Source organism: Ochotona princeps, chromosome 23 (assembly GCF_030435755.1).
Source record: "Ochotona princeps isolate mOchPri1 chromosome 23, mOchPri1.hap1, whole genome shotgun sequence".
Classification (NCBI taxonomy): domain Eukaryota; kingdom Metazoa; phylum Chordata; class Mammalia; order Lagomorpha; family Ochotonidae; genus Ochotona; species Ochotona princeps.
This window is the reverse complement of record NC_080854.1, coordinates 36,788,360-36,809,756: the sequence shown is the minus strand read 5'-3', so window position 1 is coordinate 36,809,756 and position 21,397 is coordinate 36,788,360. Positions and strand designations below refer to the sequence as shown.

Sequence of the window (21,397 nt, the reverse complement as noted above, 5' to 3'; positions counted from 1 at the left end):
GCCCAGGAGGCGGCCCAGGAGGCCCGGAGCTCCCCGGCCGCCCGCCCACTCGCCGCCCTATATGTGGCCCGCCGCGGCCGGCCCGGCATGGCACGTGCCGTCCGCCCACGACGATGGAGCTGACCGAGGCGCTGCTGCTGGATGCGCTCGCGTACCTGGAGTGTTTCCTAGGCTTGCTGTTCTGCGTGCTGCTCAGACTGCTGGGCTTCCCCTACGGCCGCTACGCGCAGCAGTGGCCGGGCCTGCGGGTGCCGGCGCGAGCCGCCTGGGCCGTGCAGGAGCTGCCCTCCCTGGCCTGGCCACTGTACGAGTGCAGCCGAGCAGCCTCCGAGCGTCTGCGCTGCTGGCCCAGTCGCGTGCTGCTGGCCTTGTTCCTGGTGCACTACCTGCAAAGGTATGGCCGCGCCCCGGGGCCCCTCATCGGGATAACTTAGACGCAAGGAGCAGCCAGCCTTGGACCCCTCTTGCGTGACTCAGAAATAGGGAGGGGTCAGCCTGGTAGGGGCAGGAGTTGGGCAGACAGTCCGGGAGGACAGCGAGAGTGGCGGCAGGGGGCTGCAGGGTTCCTAGCCCCCAGATCCTCAGTGTCAGAACAGCAAATGCTACCCAGCATGTAGGTCCGGCCCCGGACGTGTGTAATTGCTACTTTTCCGCTGTTGTCTCCTGGAGGTTAACTTGCGGGGTGGCACTGCCAAGTAGCGGGCTGCATCCTTGCTGGCTGCCTGGCAGAGCTTCAGCCCTCACCGCTTGCGACTGCCCTGTGTACGGCTAAAGCAAGTGACCAGTCGTGTTTACCATCAGCCCTAAGGTGGTTGGACAGAACTTTGAAAACCCGTGACACCACGGGTGACCCAGAGAGCAGGAGAATTCGGTGTGTGCCTGCAGGCTGCCGTCTCCTCTGGGTGCCTTCCCTGTGGCTGAGGAGGCTGTAGGCCCTTGGCGCGCAGAGCCAGCGCTGGGGTCCGGGACTGCTCCGTGCTGGGACAGTAAGCCAGAACAGAAGAGGGGGGTGTCCTCAGGCTTTTCTCTTTAATTTCTTTTTAAAGATTCATTTATGTGAAAGGCAGAGTTAAGGAAAGAGGGCAAGCTTCTATCCACTGGTGCCACTCTCCTAACTGGCCGTAATGACTGTGCCACACTAAAGACAGGAGCCAGGAGCTTCAAGCCAGGAGCCCAAGTCTCCCACATGGGTGTAGGGGCCCAGGTACTCAGGTCGCCCTAAGCTCTCCCAGTCCCTTTAGGGGGGACTAACACTAGTGCCCACATGGGATGCCAGAGCCTCAGGCAGAAAGCTAACATACTGCGCCACAGGAAGTGCCCCATCCCCAGATGGCTAAGCAGAGATAACCTTGAACAAAGGAGGAATGGTATGTGCCCGCCACTGCTTGCCACCAGGCTGCCGCGTGTTTTGTAATGGGGTCGTGACTGCGGCCGTTGGAGTGGTGCTTTTCTGAGCTCTGCTTCTCGTGAGCTCTCCGGACCATCTCAGGTGGCTGGCAGCAGGCTTTGGGGCCAGGCTCCTGCATAGGCAGCCTGCCTCAGTGGAATCCTCCAGAGACCACCTGGCGTGGGAGAGGGTGGCGGTGGGAAGCCTGTGCCATTGCAGGGCCAGTGCTTCGTCAAGGAGCTGGGCATGGAGATTCTGAAGGCGGACAATTACACGAAGCAGTCAGCACGGACTCTTAAGGATTGCTGACAGAGCTGATGTGGGCCCGAGATTCAGTAGAAGTGGCCGGAAGATATCCTTGGCCATGTTTTCTGGGTGAAGTCATAGCAGCTGTGGGGCAAAGTTGAGGTGCTGATGGTCTTCTAGATTAGTTCTTTTTGGGTCTGGTGCAATGGCCCAATGACTAAATTCCTACCTTGCCAGTGCCAGGATTCTATATTGGCTGCGGTTCATGTCCTGCCTGCTCCACTTCCCATCCAGCTCCCTGCTTGTGGCCTGGAAAAGCAGCAGAGGACAGCCCAAAGCTTTGTGTCCCTGCACCCCAAGTGGGAGACCTGGAGGAAGCCCCTGGCTCCTAGCTTCAGATTGGCTCAGCTCAGCTCTGGCTGTTGTGGCCATTTGGGGAGCGAACCAGTGGATGAATGATCTTTCTCTCTGTCTCTCCTTCTCTCCATAAATTTGATCTGCCTTTCCAATAAAAATACATTTTAAAAAAGTCTAGTTCTTGCTGTGGCCACTCTAGTGCGCTTCTCTCTTCCACAGCCTCCTGACTTAACAATTTATTGCTTATATTTTTGTTTATTTTGGTTAGGGCTTGCCAAAAAGATTGCCTTCTGATTCTGTCAGCTCCAACATTGCCCGCTGTTGCTCAGGAATTCTGACAGCAGCCCTGATTCTTCATCTGGTGGTTGGGTTGTGCTCGCCCCGTCTGTACTGGCTGCTTGCGTGGTTTGGCAGGATGGGGGACATGACTCAGCCGGGAGCCAACATCCATGCTGTGAGTGAGGAAGGCCGGTTGGTTAGGCTGGATCTACCTGTTTCCCCAGAATCCCCTGTTGGGTTCTGTTTTGTAAGCTTTGGCCTTATCTGAAGGCCTTGGGCCTGCATCACCCTTTAGCTGCTGCGTGTGTGCAGAACTAGTGGCAACGTCAAAGAAGCTTAAAGAGGCAATCATGCCAAACAGAACTGGCAGAGGCCACTCAGAGCCCATTGGTTTAGCAGCTCTGGCCGTGAACTCGGCTTCACGGTGACCAGAAGTCCAGGGGCCTGGTTTGTGCAGTGGAGTTGTTTCCCCCAGCCGTTTCCCAAGCTGCAGCATGCAGTCTTGGTTCAGACATAACCAGTGGGTGATCTAAAACTGTTCAACTGTCTAGTGTCCCATGGCTGTGCTGGAGTAAGAGTGTCTTTTTTGAGCGAAAAGTTACATTGAGGATGTTGCCTGGTCCTGTTAAGGGCAGAGACTACCAAGTGGAGTTTTAGCCGCACCCTTATCCTGCCCAGTGAGACAGGCAGGCACGTCCTGGGAACCAGCAAGCGCAGTAAGAGGCGTGTGCTGTGGGGTCTTGGGTAAGAGTTCAGGAAAGCCCTGTGAGACTCCAAGACGAGTGAAGTGATTTTAATGTCCAGTTGGACAGCCACCTCTTGCCACGTTGCACAAAGTAAGGTTTTTATAGCAAGTATCTAAGGGAGAGTCAAAAGCTGTGTGACAGTGAGCAAATACGGAAGTAGAGGCCTTTTGTGATGCCAAGCAGAAAGCAGGCGGGAGAAATTTACAGCGTATGGCTCGGGGCCTGATCCTGTGGCTTCCATGCGACAGCACTAACACCTCAGAGGTAGCTGTCTTCCCCGTAAATCTTTTTTTTTCAATATTTATTTTAATTTTATTGGAAAGTCAAATATACGAAGAGGAGGCGAGACAGAGAAAGATCTTCGATCTGATGATTCACTCCCCAAGCAGCAGCAATGGCCGGAACTGCACCAATCCAAAGGCAGGAGCCAGGAAGTTGTTCTGGGTCTCCCACATGGGTGCGGGGTCCCAAGGTTTTGGGCCATCCTCCACTGCTTTCCCAGGCCACAAGTAGGGAGCTGGATGGGAAGCAATACCACTGGGATAAGAACCAGCACCCATTTGGGATCCCGGCACGTGCAAAGCAAGGACTTTAACCACTAAGCTACTGTGCTGGGCCCCTTTCTCATAAACAAAACTCCAAGATTTTCCCTATCTCCTGTCTGCCTCCTGGTGTCTCAGGAAGCAGGAGCTTTTATCCTAACAGGATGCAGGTGTCTCTTTGGAGATTCTAGACTTCCAGGAGTGCAGTCACCTTTACCCTTTTAGTCTTGAGCTATTGCCTTGAGGGAAGCTGTTCACAGCAGGAAAAGGCCAGACCCCCACCCCATGCCCAGCAGATGGGAAGTCCCTGTGGAGATCGGACCCCTCACTGTGCAGAGCAGATGGGACATTCCCATAGAGACTGCACCCCACCCCGTGCCCAGCAGATGGGACATCCCTATGATGGCGCAGTGTGGTCTGGCAGCCTTCACCTGCGGACAGGGGGTGGCAGTTTCTGTTCGTGGGGATTTTAGGAGTTCCTGCACTGAGTGGGGAACTGCGACCAAACTGGACAGCACGAGCAGAACTTGGGAGCCGGGCAGGAACACAAGAGCTCAGCAGCGTTACGGCCGTGAGCAGGGCTGCAGCCTCACAGCATGAGTGCTGCGGCGTGCTTCTGAAGCACAGCTTGGCCACAGAGCCACGGTTATCGGGAAACACATCCTCCTCATGAATGGCTTGTCCATGTGGAACCTGAGTACGTGCTTCCGCTCATGGTTCACTGCTCTGCACCTGCAGTGGCCCGGGGCCCAAGCCAGGAGTGCACGCCAGATCTCCCAGGTGGGAGGGTGGAGCCCCCAGCACTTAGGCCCTCGCTGCTGGTCCTCTCAACACCCTCTGAGAGTTCCTGTGTACACAGGCAATATGGCTTGGGAACATGTACATTTTCTAAATGGTGAACATTTTCTTTTCTACCCAAGCAACTACCTTACCAAAGCTGCCTGACCTGCTGTGGCCAGCACTCCAAAGAGCTGTGGTGGGACAAGCAGCTAGGTATGCAGCACTGGTGAGGAGCTCTGCCAGCAGGTGGGTGCAGGGCACTGGTGAGGAGCTCTGCCAGCAGGTGGATGGATGGCACTGGTGAGGAGCTCTGCCAGCAGGTGGGTGCAGGGCACTGGTGAGGAGCTCTGCCAGCAGGTGGATGCAGGGCACTGGTGAGGAGCTCTGCCAGCAGGTGGGTGCAGGGCACTGGTGAGGAGCTCTGCCAGCAGGTGGGTGCAGGGCACTGGTGAGGAGCTCTGCCAGCAGGTGGATGGATGGCACTGGTGATCGGGCCTGATTCCGGAAGCAAGGAGCCAAGATAGAGCTCACAGCTCCGTGACCTCAGAAGCTGTGCCCAGAGCCCTGGACTGAGCCAAGAGGTGGGATAGGAGGAAGACAGGGCTTAACCTGGGAGGTGTGAACCTCCTGTCCAGAGGCTCTCCGCAGCCCTGGGTGGGATGGAGGCGGTGGCTGACCATGCAGGGGCAAAACCTAAGCGTTAGCCGGCTCCGAGAAGGAGGGTGGGTTTGCAAAAGGACGGAGAGCATATGGTGCTTTTTGTGTGGTCCAGGCAGCCTGGTGAGGCTGGGGGTGAGGCTGGGGGCCAGCCTGGCCCGCACTAGGCGTGTCCAGACAGGGTTCTGCCTCGGGCAGTGAGAGGGAGAGGCAGAGGACCAATGGCCTTGCAGGCGTGAGGCTGTAGCTGCAAGGGAGGATGGACAAGGCAGGCCAGAGGACATTTCCAGGAGTGTCTTCAGTCCCTGGCCAGCAGCATGGTTGTCCTCGGCTTGTGCCATTCTGGGCTGCCTGTACCCCTTCTTCCCTCTGATCTCAGAGTGCCCAAGTCCTCGGGGGCAGCGAGTGTCCTGTTACTCCGTCCTTGTCTTGCTGTGCAAGCAGAGATCCTGCATGTCCCCGGCTCCCCGGCCACCGGCCAGGCCTCATGCATCTCTGGGCGCCGCAGCCCCCAGTGCCAGGCTGTTTCTGCCCCCCTGTGTTCATGCTGTACACACAGCCTCTACCACGTCTCCACTCCTCTCTGCTCCCGGGCCGGTGCCCTGGTCCCTTCGCCCACTCTCTCCCTGGCCCGTACTTGCCTTCCCCTCATCCCTGCTCTGCCAGCTGGGGTCTCCTGTCAGCAGGGGCAGCTCGGGACGGCCATGCAGTGTGGCGCATGGCTCTCCACACTGCCGTCTGACATCAGGCAGAGCCTGCTCTCCGGTGAGCAGGTGTGTTCACTATCTCTGGATTCCAGGCTCCCTACCCACTCTGGGCAGCAAAACCCATCGTCAGGGAAAGTGTTTTTGTTTCCTTGGCTGCTTAGCCAAGGGCCCCAGCGCTCCCTGGCATGAGGCACTGCTTGCCTCAGGTCACCGCCCTCACTGGGATGAACTGGGCTGCTGCAATACAGCTGAGCAAACACCCACGGGCAGTTCCTCGCAGCTGCCCTAGGGCTGTCCTTGTGGGTTGTTGATTCTGGCCTGCTCGGCTTGAATGCCTCAAAGAACCCTCACCTGCTCCCAACACAAAAGAGGTTACGCAGCCCCAGCTACAGGCTGTTACCCAGGTTGCCTTATACCAAGGCAAGTGTTACGCTGCTGGGAGGAAGGCAGCCACCTGTTTGCATCATCTATTCTGGGCCTGGTTGATGCCCAGCAATCCATACCAGTGTAATAGCGAACTTACTTATTTATTTTTTAAGATCTACGGGAAAGGCGGAGAACACCAGGCCGGGACATGCCTCTCCAGCCCTTCCCACCACGGCAGATGACATCCGGCAGGCAAGCAGGGATAGCTTCCTTGTCCCTCAGCCACGTACAGCACAGGCTCAAGCTACGGGGCCCAGCAGCCCCGGAGCACAGTGGGCTTCCTGGCAGGGGCCCAGGAAGCTCTGTGCTCCGCCGTCCATCCCAGCTGCACCCACAGCCGCTGCAGTGGGTGGCCCAAGATACACAGGCGGGCCATGGTGCGCATTGCTTGTCCTTGGACACGCTCAGGGTTCCTAGAATCCTCTTGGCAGCTGCCCCACTGGGGGTCTGTGTTTGGCTGGTTGGTGGCTAGTTTGCCTCATTCTCCCTGAGCCCTGGCGATCTTTGGCTCACCCAGGCTGCGACCAGGATCTGAGATGGGTGGCAGTTCCACCTGGCCCAATCACCTGCTAGCCTGGTCATTGCCAGACCCGCTGTGTCTGGTAACAGCGCCCTTTAAAAATGGACTGTCCTTATCTGTAAAATGGGGATAATAGAAACAGTTTTTTATTTTATTTTATTTTTATTACAAAATCAGATACACAGAGAGGAGGAGAGATAGAGAGGAAGTGGAGCTGCCGGGATTAGAACCAGCAACCATATGGGATCCCGGCACATTCAAGGCGAGGACCTTAGCCACTAGGCCACGCCGCCGGGCCCAAAACAGTTTGTATAAAAAAGAAAAAGAACAGCCCTCGGCATGGGTCAGGACTCCCTGGGAGCACATGTATCAAGAGACAGAAGACGCTCTTCTGGGTGCCAGTGCTGGTTCTAGTCCCGGCTGCTCCACTTGCAATGCAGAGGTCTGAGCAGGGTGTGGGAACGCTGTGCAGTATCGCCCAGATGCTTGGACGCTTACATGTAGGAGACCCAGAATGAAGCTCCTGGCTCCTGCTTTCAGGCAGGCCCAGCTGCAGTCAGTGTGGCCATGTGGGGAGTGAACCAGGGGATGAAAGACCTCTCTCTGAAACTCTGCATTTCATGTAAATAAAAGAGGCTTAAAAAAAACCAAAACTGGTGCACTTCAGCGCTGTGCCTCAGCTTGCGACCCTCAGCCAGAAAGGAGAGCACACGTGAGCCACGGAGCTGGGTCACATCTCACATCCCTGATCAACTGCCCACGGCCAGTCTGCCCAGTGCCCAGTCTGCCAAGAGTCTGGAGGAAGTTCAGGGAAAAGCCAGGGCAGAACTTCACATCTGGGACCCCCATTGCAGGCCCACAGGGGTCCAATCAAAGGGAAACTTGCTGGCCGCGGTGACGTGGACGTCAGGAATGGCAAAGAGGTGGCACTTGAGAGAACTGATCTAAAGGACAAAGCCTGGAAATGCCAGTGCTGGAAGGCACCTGGTCCTGGGAGGCCTTAGTGACACTGTCCCCAGAGCTCAGCAGCTGGCCCGGGACCGGCTGGTCCACGCTGGAGCCTTCGGGGAAGAGGTGCAGGAGGCACAGGCCGCACCCGCTCACCTAGCTCTTCCGGAGATGCCCGTGGGGTTCCGAGTTTCTGTATGTTTAGGTTTGCTTATGGATTGGAAAGGCAGAGCTCTCACTGGCTGAGTCACCCTCCCCAGTGCCCGCAACAGCTGGCCCAGGCCCAGGCCACGAGCCCCGGGCTCCATCTAGGTCTCCCCCACGAGGGGCAGGGACCAAGCCCTTGAGCCCGTCTCCTCTTCCCTTCCCGAGTTCTTTAGCAGGCAGCTGGGCCGCCAGCACTCCAAATGGCACTCCAATTTGGGATATTGTGTTAGAAACAAAAATGACTCAAGTATGGTTCACCACAGAAAACAGATTTCCACAGAACCATTGGTGACTGACTTCCAACTGCATTTTCATACTGTCTTTGGCAATGCAGACCTTATGAGCAAAGCAGGGTACTGGTTTTTTTTGCCTCTTGTGGCTTGAAAGGCATGCTCCTATCATGCAGATCTGTGTAGCTGGTCATACCTGACATGTAGTGGGGCCTCATGCTGGGGGCAAGTGCAGCAGCTTAGCACACTAATCCTCCACCTGCTGGCACAGCATCCCCGCGGGCACTGGTTCTAGTCCCAGCTACTCCACTTCCAATCCAGCTCCCTCTTATGGCCAGGAAGGACAGCAGAGGATGATTCAAGTCCTTGGATCCCTGTACCCACAGCTGTTGCAGCCATCTGGACAGTGAACCAGAGGATGGAAGAGCGCTCTCTCTCTCTCTCTCTCCCTCTCCCTCTCTGTGTGTCTCCTTCTCTTTGTAAATCTTTCAAATAAAAATTAAATCTTTTTTTAAAAACTGCAGATTCACATCGTCTGCTTCCTCCCGGGCCCCCTTGGCCATCTGTGTCATCTGCTTCATCCCATTATCAGAGTACTGGTCTGAAGTCGTACACCACAGTTCCTTGTTGTTCTTTACTATTTGGAGCCTACGTAGTGATGTCTCCTCTTTAGATGTTTTGCACGTTGCTGTTTAAAGAAGAAGAAAACAAATCCATAATAACATGTTTGCATCCTCTTTCCTTGACATTCCTAAGTGAGCATAACTGAGCTGGAGCGTGCTGGTGGAGGTGGTAATGTGACCGTGCGCCCCAGCCCTGCCCTCGCTCTGCGGCGGGTTAATGGTTTCAGGAGAGCGGGCTGGGAGCTGCAGCTCGCTACGACTCACCGTATCCGGTTCACGGTCTGCACGATTAGAGTCAAGAGTTCGCTCACTGTGGTGTGCATTATTGAAACACACTCAATATTTTATCCAAAGATGCTGCTTAGCATACACAGAGCAAGTTAGTGCAGGTATCACCGAGGGTGACCTCTGAAGGAGGAAGGAAGGGTTTTTAAAAAGATATGTCAAGTAGACTTCCAGAAGTTCGAGTCCCTTTTTCTTAATTAGCTTCTTTCCGTTTGTCTCCTAGGTCCTTGATCTTCCCGTTTCTGATCCGAGGAGGGAAGCCCATACCCCTGTACTCGTGTGCGATGGCGTTCCTGTTTTGTGCCTATAACGGCTACTTGCAGTGCAGGTACCTGAGCCAGTATGCGGAGTACCCCGACGGCTGGCTCACCGATCCCCGCTTTCTGGCAGGTGAGTGCTCTCAGCCACCAAGGCCGCCTTTTTGCTACTCGCTGCACTTACTATTATGCCCCACTGATTTCTGACTAGCAATCCTAGAATTATTTCTTGTTTAAGATTTATTTATTTGAAAGGTAGACTTACAGAGAGAGACAGAGGGAGAAAGAAAGACAGAGAATATCTTCCATTCACTGGCTCACTTTTTAAATGGCCACAAAGCCCAGACTGAGCCAGGCTAAGGCCAGGTGCGGAGGCCACCTGCTGCTGTGTTCCCAGGCGTGTGTGCAGGGAGGTGGTCAGAAGTGGATCAGCCAAGACTCGAACCGAAGCCCATATGGGATACTGGTGTTGACAGGGTGTGACTTAAAACACTGTGCTACAATGCCAACTCTAAGATAATTTTTGAGCATCTCACAATTTTCTCAGTTATGTAAGAAAAAGTCATTCTTGGGTCTGGTGCCCTGGCACACCGTACCAACTCTCCGCCTGCAGTGCCAGTATCCTGCCGGTTCATGTCCTAGCTCTCCACTTCCCACCCAGCCCTCTGCATATGATCCGGAAACCAGCAGAGGAGGGTCTTGAGCCCACGTGGAAAATCCAGATGAAGCTCCCGACCCCTGGCTGTGGACCTGCTGCGGACCTGCCCGGCTTTGGCTGCTGAGGCCCTCTGGGGAGTGAGCCAGCAGAGGCAGGATCCCTCTCTCTCCCTCTCCCCCTGCCTCCCTCTTTCTCTCTTTGTGTGTGTGTGAATAAATAAACCTTTTAAAAAGAAAACAAGTCACTCTGGCTGTTGGCTTACAATGCAGGCGGACTTTGTATGTTTATACTACCTTGAATAAACTTAAAAATTTGGTGAAGTTTTTGATTTTTTAAAATTTGTAGCAATGAGTGTGGATTAATGTTTGCCTTTTCAAGTTGTGATGCTAATGTTACAAGCTCATCCATGGGAACTAAATGTGAGCGAGACTGCGTGCTGTTGGGAATCCTATAAAGAGATCTCATGGTTTCAGACTGCCCTGCGGGGCTCACTGTGAGCTCCATAAAGTGATCATCCCTGTCGCTCTGTGCTTTCCACTGCAAGAATTTATAATAATGGAAATAATGTCAAAATCTACTTGAAATGCAAATTGTGAGTCACATGCAATAATAGGAAGGCTAATCCTTGAAGAGTGAGAAGTTGTTGCTTTCTAAATCTGATTTTCCCCATCCATTACAGCGCCTGCACCCCACCCTTGCGGTGCCTAGGCCTCTCCGTCACGAGATCCCAAGGAGATCCCCGAAAGTGGGCAGCAGAGAAGTTGGGAGATTTCTGTTTTGTTTTTGAGCTAAGAGATGCAGGCTTTTAAAGATAAAGTGTATATTTATTTGATCTGAATGGCAGAACAGACAGGGAGCTCTTCCATCTGCTAGCTTACTGCTCAAATGACAGTAACAACCAGGGCTGGGCCAGGCTAGAGCCAGAAGCCTAAAACTGTGTTCGAGTCTCCCAGGGCCTTCTGCTCCTTTGCCAGGTGTGGAAATAGAAGCAGAGCAGCTGCCACTCAAACCACTGCCCCTGTGGAATGCCACTGTCAAGAGCAGCAACTTGAGTCCGTGCCCAGTGCTGGCCCCAGATCCAGGCTTAAATTCCATGAGATTCTCAGAGGAGGCATTCCTGCAGAGTTGTCTTGCTAATTTCAAGGTCATTTTAAGCAGCTGTGCTGAGATGTGTTGCCTGGACCTGCTGCTAGGCAGGTCTGAACCTTAAACCACCAGTAATTGCATGTCAACCCCTGGGCTTTCTCTGCACTCTGCAGAAGCACTCTAGAAGGAAACAGTATGCCACTTAGGAAACAGACCAACTTGTCTGTCTCTGTAGTGTGTTTTTATCCTGGAGTTTGTTTCTGCAAGGAAACAGGCAGGGAATGGTGGATCACACCTGTGACCGTTTTCACGCTGCACTGAGCAGCAAACAATCAGAAAATTACAACAAAACATCTTCCCTGAGAGTGGATGCTCTGAGGGATTTGTTCGCCTAAATAGCCAAGAGCGGGAGAGGGGCTGTCCAGGGAGCAGCGGGCAGCCGGGGCGTGGCGCGGTCCCAGAGACGGTGCGGCAGGAGCTTTGTAACGGTGGGGTGAGGAGGACCACACAGACAGTCCAGCAGTCAGAAATGCTTGGCTCCCAGGACCCCCAGCAAGGTGACATGCTGCATGACACGTGGGCTGGCTGTCCTTGGCCAGGTGTGTCAGGAGTCTGTGATAGTTCTGGTTGCTAGGCAACCTGTGCATCATAGCCTGCCTCCAGACTGTCGCGGTGCCCTCCTCTTCTCACCCCCCCATCTGTCCATTTCACTCTCTCTCGCTCTCTCGCTCTCTCGCTCTCTCGCTCTCGTTCTGTGGCAGGGTTTGATTTCATTTGGATCCCTAGAATTTGCACAGATCTATATAAGCATTGCACACATGGAATTGAACGTTTAGCTTAGCACAAATTCTAGCTTTCTTCCGATACAAGCGACACAGGAGCTTGTGTTTCTGAAAGAGAAGCACAGAATTTAGACAGCACAATTCTTTCTAGAACCTTGTGTTGGAAGCCGAATTACCCAAGAGCAACACTGAAATCCCAAAGAAGAGAAAAGATTCATCATAAACTCATGGATCTGATAAGTGGCTTACAAAACCTGTTAGAAACTGTTCCAGACTGCTTAGAAAAGAAATGGCTCGAAGCAGACTCCCTGACCACATGCTGAGACCAGGAGGCTGCCCATGGCCATGGCTTCTTCCGTGTAAGTGACTCAGTGTCACCTCCAGCGGAGTCCAGTTGAAGCCCCGTCTGAGAACAGCATGCAGGTCCCGTGTGGCTATCCATCAGGCTGCCGGGCTTCTGTGTAGCTGTCTCATCACCATGGTAACCCCGGGCTGTCCCTTGGCAGGCTTCAGCTTGTGGTTCCTGGGCATGCTGATCAACATCCACTCAGACCACATCCTGCGGGAGCTCCGAAAACCAGGGGAGACAGGATACAAGATACCCAGAGGTACGTACTGAGTGGAGGTTCTGTGGGAACTGCATGGCAGGTGCCTCGCTCCTTGTCTGCACAGCTCTAACAAGCGCCAAAGGCGTATTTCAAGGCAGGGTCTTGTTAAAATAACAGCAGGGCCTGTCCTGGCTCTCACAGAGGAGGCGGGAGAAGGCTCCATCCTCCACGCACTCTGAAGCCACGAGCTCTGAACTCTAGCCAGGTGTCTTGTGTGGGCAATGGCCCTAAGGACTTGGGCCATCCTCCGCTGCTTTACCAGGCACATTAACAGGGAGCTGGCTCAGAAGTGGAGCAGCCAGGATTCAAGCCAGCACCCATATGGGATGCTGGTCTTGAAATGGTGTCTTAGCCCACGGCACCACAGTGTAAGACAGACAGTCGGACGTGGGCACTTAAAAGTGTCCTTTATTTTTGTTTATTTTTGAATTTTTTCATGTTTGTTTATTTAATATGTATTTATTTTTATTGGAAAGTCAGATTTACAGAGAGAGGCGGAGACAAAGAAAGATATACCATCCAATGATTCATTCCCCAAATGGACGCAACGGCTGGAGCCAAGCTGATCCCAAGCCAGGAGCCAGGATCCCACGCGGGTGCAGGGTCCCAAGGCTTTGGGCCGTCCTCTACTACTTGCCCAGGCCACAAGCAGGGAGCTGGATGGAAAGTGGAGCAGCCTGGATACGAACTATTGCCCAAATGGGATCCCGGCATATGCAGGGCAAGGACTTCAGCCACTAGGTTATTGCGCTGGTCCCATAAGTATTCTTTAAAGTGTTGCAGAGAAGTAGAATGCAAGAGGACTAAGCAGGTGGAAAGCAGCAGTGCTTGTGAAAATAGAAATGAGCATCAGAGGTAGAGCGGACGCTTTCCTGAAGTGGCTTGATTGGCTTCGTGGCACTGCTGTTCCTGAAAGCCAGACAGAGTAACAGCAAAGAGCAAACAAATGAACAACAAAGAAAACGCAGTGACCTCCAGCTACCTGAAGACTGCAGCCCTGCAATGGGAGGGGAGGTTCTGCGGGGTCCTGCGTGGACTGGAGGAGAAGCCCACTTAGTGGTGGGCTTGTGAGCAGTCTGCCCCCTCGGGTGGTCTCAAAGGAGCCCCTGGAGGGAGCGGAAGGAGCTGGCTGGTGTCCGCCCCACTCCCTACCCCACATCCTAAGGTCCTGAACCCCGATTGCGGCTCACCCACTGTGCTCACCGCTCCTGCCCAGAGGAGGAGTCTGCCTGTGGTTTGGCCTGTGGCTCAGGGTGTGTGACAGCTGAGAGCTCCCCTGTGGGGTGGCACCTGCACAGCCCGTGCCCCCTGCAGTCCCCTTGTGATAACATTCGGAAACCCTTCTGGCCCTTGGTGTGGTGGCAGGACTGGTCAGGGCTGAGAGGAGAGGCTGCGAGTGAATGCAGATGTACAGCTGGGTGAGCGCCACGGCCGCACGCTCCCCGCTGTCTGCCCCAAGCCGCTCTCTGCCCCAAGCCGCTCTCTGCCCCAAGCCGCTCTCTGCCCCAAGCCGCTCTCTGCTCCAAGCCGCCATCTCTGCACCATGAGCAGTTCTAGTTAACATTGGCTTCTCCATTTTAGGCGTGATCCCTTCTGTTCTAAGAGTTCCAGCCCTGTATGCCATAGAGTCCCATTCTGAGCCCTTGGGTGACCCCTGTCACCACCCACAATGCCATGTCAAGTTGAGGGTGAGCCCTGGGGTCTCCTGTCCCCTGCCCCGACCCCTGTGCTTGGGATGTGCCAGCCATTGGCCTCAAGCCTCAGCCTTTGCTGTGGCTCCTCTTCCTGCCCCCAGGAACTACTAGCCCTGGAGGGACCCTCCCCTTGCCAGCAGACCCAGGTCCTCTCGCCCTGTGCACCCACCCTGTGTACACCCTGTGTGCCATGGTCCTGGGTGGTAGGAAGGCCCTGCCCACAGGGGCATCCAAGGGCCTGGTGCCATGCTGTGCCATGCTGTGCCTGGCCCTTACACAATGCAGGTATTTGAAGATGTAATGGGTGAGTGAGCATAGCCGTGCCCACAGACGAGCGTTGTTCAGGCTTGTCAGCAGGGCCCAACGAGCGTCCGTGTCAGGCAGCTACCTGTGTGGGGAGTACTGTTCTCGAAGCTTGCTTCAGTGCTGTGAGCACAGCGCCTGCCCAGTGATGCAGACGGTGACGTTTTGCACCGTGACTAGAGCTGAGTGTATTCAGGTCAACAGGCGCGTGGAGACCACCGAGGAGACCACCGGCCTCGTGCTGTCAGCTGCATCCCATCGCCCGGCGTCTCGCAGCAGAGCTCCTGCTAGGAGAACTAAAACAATTCATGGGAAAGGCAAATTATCAAAACGTACACACACTCACAGATTTCAAAATCTTGCATCAAAACAAATTTACCATCTAGTGCCCTTTCCCGCGCATTCTCCAAGCAGGAACAGCTGGCGTCTGAGGTGCTCATGCTTTGCCCGTGTTTTGTCCAGGCGGCCTGTTTGAGTTCGTGTCGGGCGCCAACTTCTTTGGGGAAGTCACTGAGTGGTGCGGCTTCGCCCTCGCCAGTTGGTCCCTGCAGGGCACCGCCTTCGCCATGTTTTCCTTCTGCATTCTGCTAGCCCGAGCAGAGCAGCATCACCGGTAAGTCCCAAGCCACCTGCCCCTGCTTTGCAATTGCTTATCCTAGACTTCAGGTCAGCTTACTGAATCTCTCTGTAGGGGGGCTCAGCCCTTCTCTGAAACTGGGGTGCCAGGGGAGGTGACATCATCCCCAGAGTGGCTCCTGCACCTCCCTTGGATCCCCACGCGTGCCTGTGTCTGCTCACCCAGCTCCTAACAAAGGATGTCAAGGTTGAGCTGAATTCAGACAGCGCTGCCTAGATCAGCCGGGGAACAGGCTGAGGCCTGAGGACCGGGGCAGCGGAGCCATGTCAGAGCTGAGGGACAGAGTCAGGACGAGATGGGATCCTTCTCCTGCCTGATGCCCACACGTTCCGAGGAGCTTGGCACAGCGAGCAGTGAGATCTACCTCAGGCCTGCTGTGCCGCTCCCCACGTACAATCCACCCGGAACATCCATCCTCACGCCCGGTACTGAGGCTGGGAGCCATCATGATGCGTCACAGAGCTGAGCACCTGTCTGGGACAGATGTCATGGTGGAGGGGGCCCAGAGCAGCCTTTGTGGAGCCAGGGTACTGTAAAGATGCTAACAAGGGGGTAACAAGGTGGGGGAGGTCCCCCAGCGGGCGGGTCTGGCTACCTAGTGATTGAAGGAAAGACAGCGGAAGCCTGGGGGTGCCTGCAGTCCCTAATCAGATGCACATCCGAAGCACCAGCCAGCAGGCTGTCTTTTAACTTGTGCACATTGGCTGGGGGCAGCTGGGAAAGCCAGCACCTGAATGGGTCCCGGAGCTGCTGGGCAAGGCCCAGGAGTGCGAGCCAAGTTGGTAAGTGGCCAGAGGCCAGGGACGCAGGGCATGTGGGGAACAGGCTCGCTGACGTGGGCCACCCTGTGCCCACCCAAGGAAGGCGTTGAGGGCCCAAGCCCACCCAGTCCTGTGCCTGCAGCTCCTTCGTTAACATGAGGACAGACTGGAGCAAGGTGCGGGTGGTGTCACCCGGCATGGCCAGGGTTGTTCCTACGAGGGAGAAAGGTGGAGACTAGACAGTCAAGAGCCAGAAGCTGGAGGAGCCAGGAAGATGTCTCCCTTCCCCCCAGGGTCTCCTCCCCAAAAGGCGGAGGCCGTGAGGCCGTGGAAGGACCCGGGCACATGCGTGGGGCCGATGTAGGCTGTTGCCGCTTTAAATGACCTGCACAGTCAGTCACAGGTAACGGAGGGAGCAGAGCTCAGCTTCCAGACAGCAGCGATGGGGCTGGATGGTAGCTGGACAGGGGATGTCCCCCCCAACATCTGACCATACAGCAGGTAAATGTGGCAACTCCCGCGACTCCACCTCCCAAGGGCAAGTCTGGCAGTGACAGCCTAAAGCAGGTTTTTTATTTCAGTGATGAAATGAGAGACATTTCCTCTCATCCTTTAACGTAGATTAGCTCCACCCAGTGGCCCTTGTAGTATAAACTGCACCTGTTGGCATCAGAGGAGTCCATTGTGACCCAAAAGATGTTCTAAAACAAGGAGCCCCGCCCTGCCCACCACACAGCGCCTGAATTCCCACGGTAGCCTCAAGCCGTGGAAGGGCAGACCCTGTCTGCAGGACAGCCCGTTGTCGGCTGACAGGAGGTGGCTGCTGTCCCTGGGCCCAGTACCAGGGGAGGCCCCTTGCCGCCGGGAAGACTCGGTGCACCTGTCAGCGTGGAAAGGCGTGCCCAGCTGGTGTGTCCACGTCCAGGGGTCCTGGGGCCAAGGCTGTCCCGCTGTTTGTGGTCTCGCTGCGTTGCTGCCATGCCAACAGATAGCTCACTGCCTTCCGCTGTGTCTGGTCTGTTGAGCGCTCCTGTGTACTCATAGAAACTCCCTTTCCCTGCTGTTCATCTTGCCAGACTGTACTTTAAGTTTTGTTCTGTCCATTAGCTGCCGCTGCTCCCAGCTGGCAATCACCCAGAATGCTTGAGTGTGCCTTTGTGGACAGTATCTGTCCCAATTTGAAAAAGTCTGTTTGCCACGTGCAGGGCTGAGCTGTGGCCAAGATCATACTGCATTCCCCGGACTGTGCCGGAGCCTTCACCAGGGCTGTCCCAGAGCCCCTGCACTGAGACTGCACAGCGGCCTGAGGAAGCCGGCAGGGTCGGAAGACCCCCGCCCCATCACTGCACCCTCTCCCGCGGTGGGCGGGGCTCTGTGCCCCAGCAGGCCTGGCGGAGTTCGGTCACATCTCAGTATTTTTACTTTGCAGTAGAAGGAGAACTTATCTGAGAGTCATCTCTTCAGAATCACACTTTATGATTGAGATATTTTATTATGCGTGATGAAACCAAATTAAACTCTGCATTTAGAATTCCACAGCTTTTACCACTACAGTATCTCCTGAGGGCAGCAGCCCAAGTCCTGGTCTCCCCACTCCTGATCCAGTTCCCTGGGCGCACCTGGGAAAGCAGCAGCAGGTGGCCCACGTCCTTGGCTCCCTACAAGATGCACGTGGGAGACCAGGCTGGCGCTCCAGGAGCCTGGCTTCAACCAGGGCGTGTGGATGGAAGCTGTCTCTTCCTGCCCTGCCTCTCTGTCTTTCAAATAAATAAATACTCACTTTGAAAAATATATTGTTTAAATCTTTTATTTATTTGAAAGGCAGAATTACAGAGAGGGGGAGGAAGAGCAAGAGAGAGATCTTCCATCTGCTGGTTCATTTCCCTGCTGGCTAAAACTGCACGAGCCGGGCTGGTCCGAGCAGCCAGGATCTTCTTGCAGGTCTCCTGCTTGGGGAAGGAACCCGAAGCCCTTGGTCTGCTTCCCCAGGGGCATTAGCAGGGAGCTAGAGCGAAAGTTCTCAGAGGGGAGGCCCAGATCAGAGTCCTTACCCGTGGCCTCGGTGCGGCCCCTAGCTAAATAAAGGTGTTTTGTTTGTTTGTTTGTTTGTTTGTTTGTTTTTACAATTATCTGTTTTATTAGCATCACTTAAATGACAAAATCTGTTCCTTTTTAAAGTTTTTTTTTATTTTGTAGGTGGTATCTTGAGAAGTTTGAAGATTATCCAAAGTTCAGGAAAATTATAATTCCCTTTTTGTTGTGAAGCATTGTCAATGAAATTACCTTCAACTGGAAGCTTTTCTGTGACCGCTCTGCAGTCTAAAATCGCTGTAACTTCCCTGCGGCTTCATTGTCCTCAAGATAAATTCTAGGAAAGTTTTTTTTTTTTGGCTTTTTTCTTTTCTTCTTCTTCTTTTTTTTTTTTTTTTTCTTTTTTTGCTGTTTTAGTTCATCTACAAGCTGCCTGCTCATGAACTCATCAAGCTAAAGACAGTCCGAAGCGTCCCGCCGCGTGCCAGGTCTGGAATCGGGAGTTTTGGAATCAGTGTTGATGGTCTCTCTGCGAGTTTACCTGTCTGGGTTACACTTAACTACAAGGGTGAAGGGTCGGAATGCAAGCTGACTGTGTTGTGGCTTCTGGGAGACACGCTGTCCCTTTCTCAGCCCCCTTGAGGCTGCATGCAGAGTCCACGGCAGGGTGGCCCCTTGCCCCAAGAGGCGAACTGGCCTGGATGTCTCTCTCTCATGAGGTCCTCAGCCAGAGAGCCCTGGAGTAGCAGGGTACAGCCCTGGGGTCTCAGGGTGCAGCCCTGGGGTCTTAGGGTATAGCCCTGGGTATCAGGGTGCAGCCCTGGGGTCTCAGGGTATAGCCCTGGGTATCAGGGTGTAGCCCTGGGGTCTCAGGGTGCAGCCCTGGGGTCTCAGGGTGTAGCCCTGGGTCTCAGGGTGCAGCCCTGGGGTATCAGGGTGTAACCCTGGGGTCTCAGGGTGTAGTCCTGGGTCTCAGGATGCAGCCCTGGGGTCTCAGGATACAGCCCTGGGGTCTCAGGATACAGCCCTGGGTCTCAGGGTGTAGCCCTGGGTCTCAGGGTGCAGCTCTGGGGTCTCAGGGTGTAACCCTGGGGTATCAGGGTGCAGCCCTGGGGTCTCAGGGTGCAGCCCTGGGGTCTCAGGGTGCAGCCCTGGGTATCAGGGTGTAGCCCTGGGTAGCAGGATGTAGCCCTGGGGTCTCAGGGTGTAGCCCTGGGGTATCAGGGTACAGCCCTGGCTGGGAGGACAGCTTGCAGGCATTTGCTGCAGAGGCTGTGTGGTTGGAGAGAGCTGGGCATGCCTACGGCCTGACGAAGGTGGAGCTTGGATTCCCCTTGGGAAAGCTCAGAGGCCTGTGCCCTGGAAGCCTGAGCCTGGCTGGGAGCAGAGGCTTGCAGACTGCAGATGCTCTGTGTTGACTTGAGGCTGGAGGGCCAGCTAGCACCGTATCGTCAGTGCATGCTTTCGCTGTAAAAGGCTGGCCAGGATCGCACCAAGCAGTGACAAGGAGCGGAGCCAGGTTTGCAGAAGTCCCGCATTTCTGTCTGTGCGGAGGGCCTGGCTTCCCGCTCTGGCTGGCACCTGCACGGGCTCCAGCCCTCTGTTGCCCCCCGCTGGCAGCGTCGGTGCTCCTGCACAGCAGAGCCGCCCGGCGCTCTCCCGCGCCATCCTCCCGCACTTCTGTGACTGGTTGTTAGAAGTCCTGATGCTTCATCTATTGGAGACACAGGTTTCTCCCCCAGTGTAGTTGTTAATGGGGATAAACCAAAACCGGGGATGTTGGTGTCATATCCGGCTACACCACAAAGGTTGTGTTAAGAATTTCACCATTTAGCAGGCCCGACGCAATAGTTTAACTGGCTAATCCTTCCTCTCCAAGTACTGGGATCCCATGTGGGCACCGGTTCATGTCCTGGCTGCTCCACTTCCCATTCACTCCAGGCTTGAGGCCTGGGAAAGCAGTGGAGGACGGGCCAAAGCCTTGGGACCCGGAGGCGGCTCCTGGCTTCACATCAGCTCAGCTCCAGCTGTTGAAGCCATCTGGGGAGTGAACCAGTGAATGGAAGATCCTTGTATCTCCTTCTCTCTATAAATCTGCCTTTCCAGAAAAAATAAATCTTTTTAAAAAAAATTACATCATTTGATTCTCAATTCTACCTCATAAAGTTAGAAGTTGGGGGAAGGGCTTAAACATAGGCATTGAGAGGAAATTGTAGCATCATGTTGATGCAGGCGTTCTCCCACCGCGGTTGTTTCCTTCAAGGTTTCCAAGGCTGCTTTGTCTCTTACTGAGCACAGACACTTGCGGTGAGCCCGTGGATGGTCCCTAATTGCTGCGTTTCTGCTTTTATCTTCACCAGCATCCTGCTGCAGGAGCCTGCCCTCCCTCTGCCTCCTCAGGGGCGTGTGCGCGTTCAGGCTCGGAGCCACGTGTGTCTCCCAGGAGCCTGTCCTGCCTCGGCTAAGTGACGGGGATTTACCGGTCGGCTCAACTCAAGCTGTACTTCTAAGGTTTTTATTTTTTATCTTTTATTTATTTTAGGGGGATCCAAGGACTTTTAGGAAGATACTCTCATTTGAAATGCAGATTTACAAAGAGAAGGGGAGACGAGCGGTTGTGCATGGCCACAGCAGTTGGAGCTGAGCTGAGCTGAAGCCAGGAACCAGGAGCTTCTTCCAGGTCTCCCACGTGGAGTGCAAGGACTTGGGCCATCCTCTGATGCTTTCCTAGACGAGAAGCAGGGTGCTGGATTAAAAGATGAGCAGCCAGGACTTGAACTGGCATCCATATGGGCAGGTACCGCTGGCCGGGGTCTCACCTTCTACCCCATAGCACGAGCCCAGGAAATCAGTTTGTTTTGAAAAATGGTTTTTGCTTTTCATTCACTCAGCGGATTTTATTGAAAGGTTTTTGTGTGCTATAATTGCCATTCTTTTTCCCATTTGTGGGTACAGTGGAGATTATTTTGTAAATTTTCTGCTTCATAGATTCTGACATTTCTTTTGTTATCTGAGAAGAGTGAGCGTTTTGTAGCAGCCGCAAGGGCCCTGTCCCTGTCCAGCAGCGGGTCCCTGCCTGCGCTGAGCCTGGGCGGCTTCTCCCGTCCCATTCTCCTGCCTGGGGGTCTCTAAGGGCTTTGAGTTCGTGTTTCAGAAGCTGTGACTGAGCCTTGCTCCTGTGCCTGCTGTCGGTGTGAGGGAACTCCCCGTTAAGCTTCCCGCCCTCTGCTCAGCAGTTCTTGCATTTTGCGTTTTTGGGGGTTGATAAACCCATTTGGTTTTTCCTTACCTATCTCCTTGTTTAAATTTGAAAAATCACTGGTGTTAGTTATGGGACCACTTTTTCTCTTTTCAAGAAATTATGTTCATTTATTTATTTATTCACTTTGTGTATTTGAGAAAGAGAATTAGAGAGAGAGGTTGGGACACACACAGAGAGATATTCCTTCCACTGATTCAGTCGCCGAATCGTCACAGTGGCCAGGACTGAGCTAGGCCGAAGCCAGGAGCCAGGAACTCCATCTGGGTCTCCCATGTGGGTGCGAGGGACCAGGTGCTTGGGTCACCTGCCCCTGCTACCCTAGGAGCATTAGCAGGGAGCTCATTGAGAAGTGGAACAGCTAGGAGTCAAACAAGTACT

General features: G+C 54.5%; 1 protein-coding gene across 1 annotated transcript; it reads left to right on the top strand.

The window, feature by feature from the left end:
* The first annotated feature begins 92 nt into the window (after positions 1-92).
* On the top strand, positions 93-18,032 carry SRD5A1 (steroid 5 alpha-reductase 1). Its single transcript, XM_004597894.3, has 5 exons — positions 93-394; positions 9,164-9,330; positions 12,230-12,331; positions 14,791-14,941; positions 17,923-18,032. Exons 1-5 carry the CDS (start codon positions 114-116, stop codon positions 17,987-17,989), a joined length of 768 nt encoding a protein of 255 aa, XP_004597951.2. The 5' UTR covers positions 93-113; the 3' UTR covers positions 17,990-18,032.
* Positions 18,033-21,397: the final 3,365 nt, after the last annotated feature.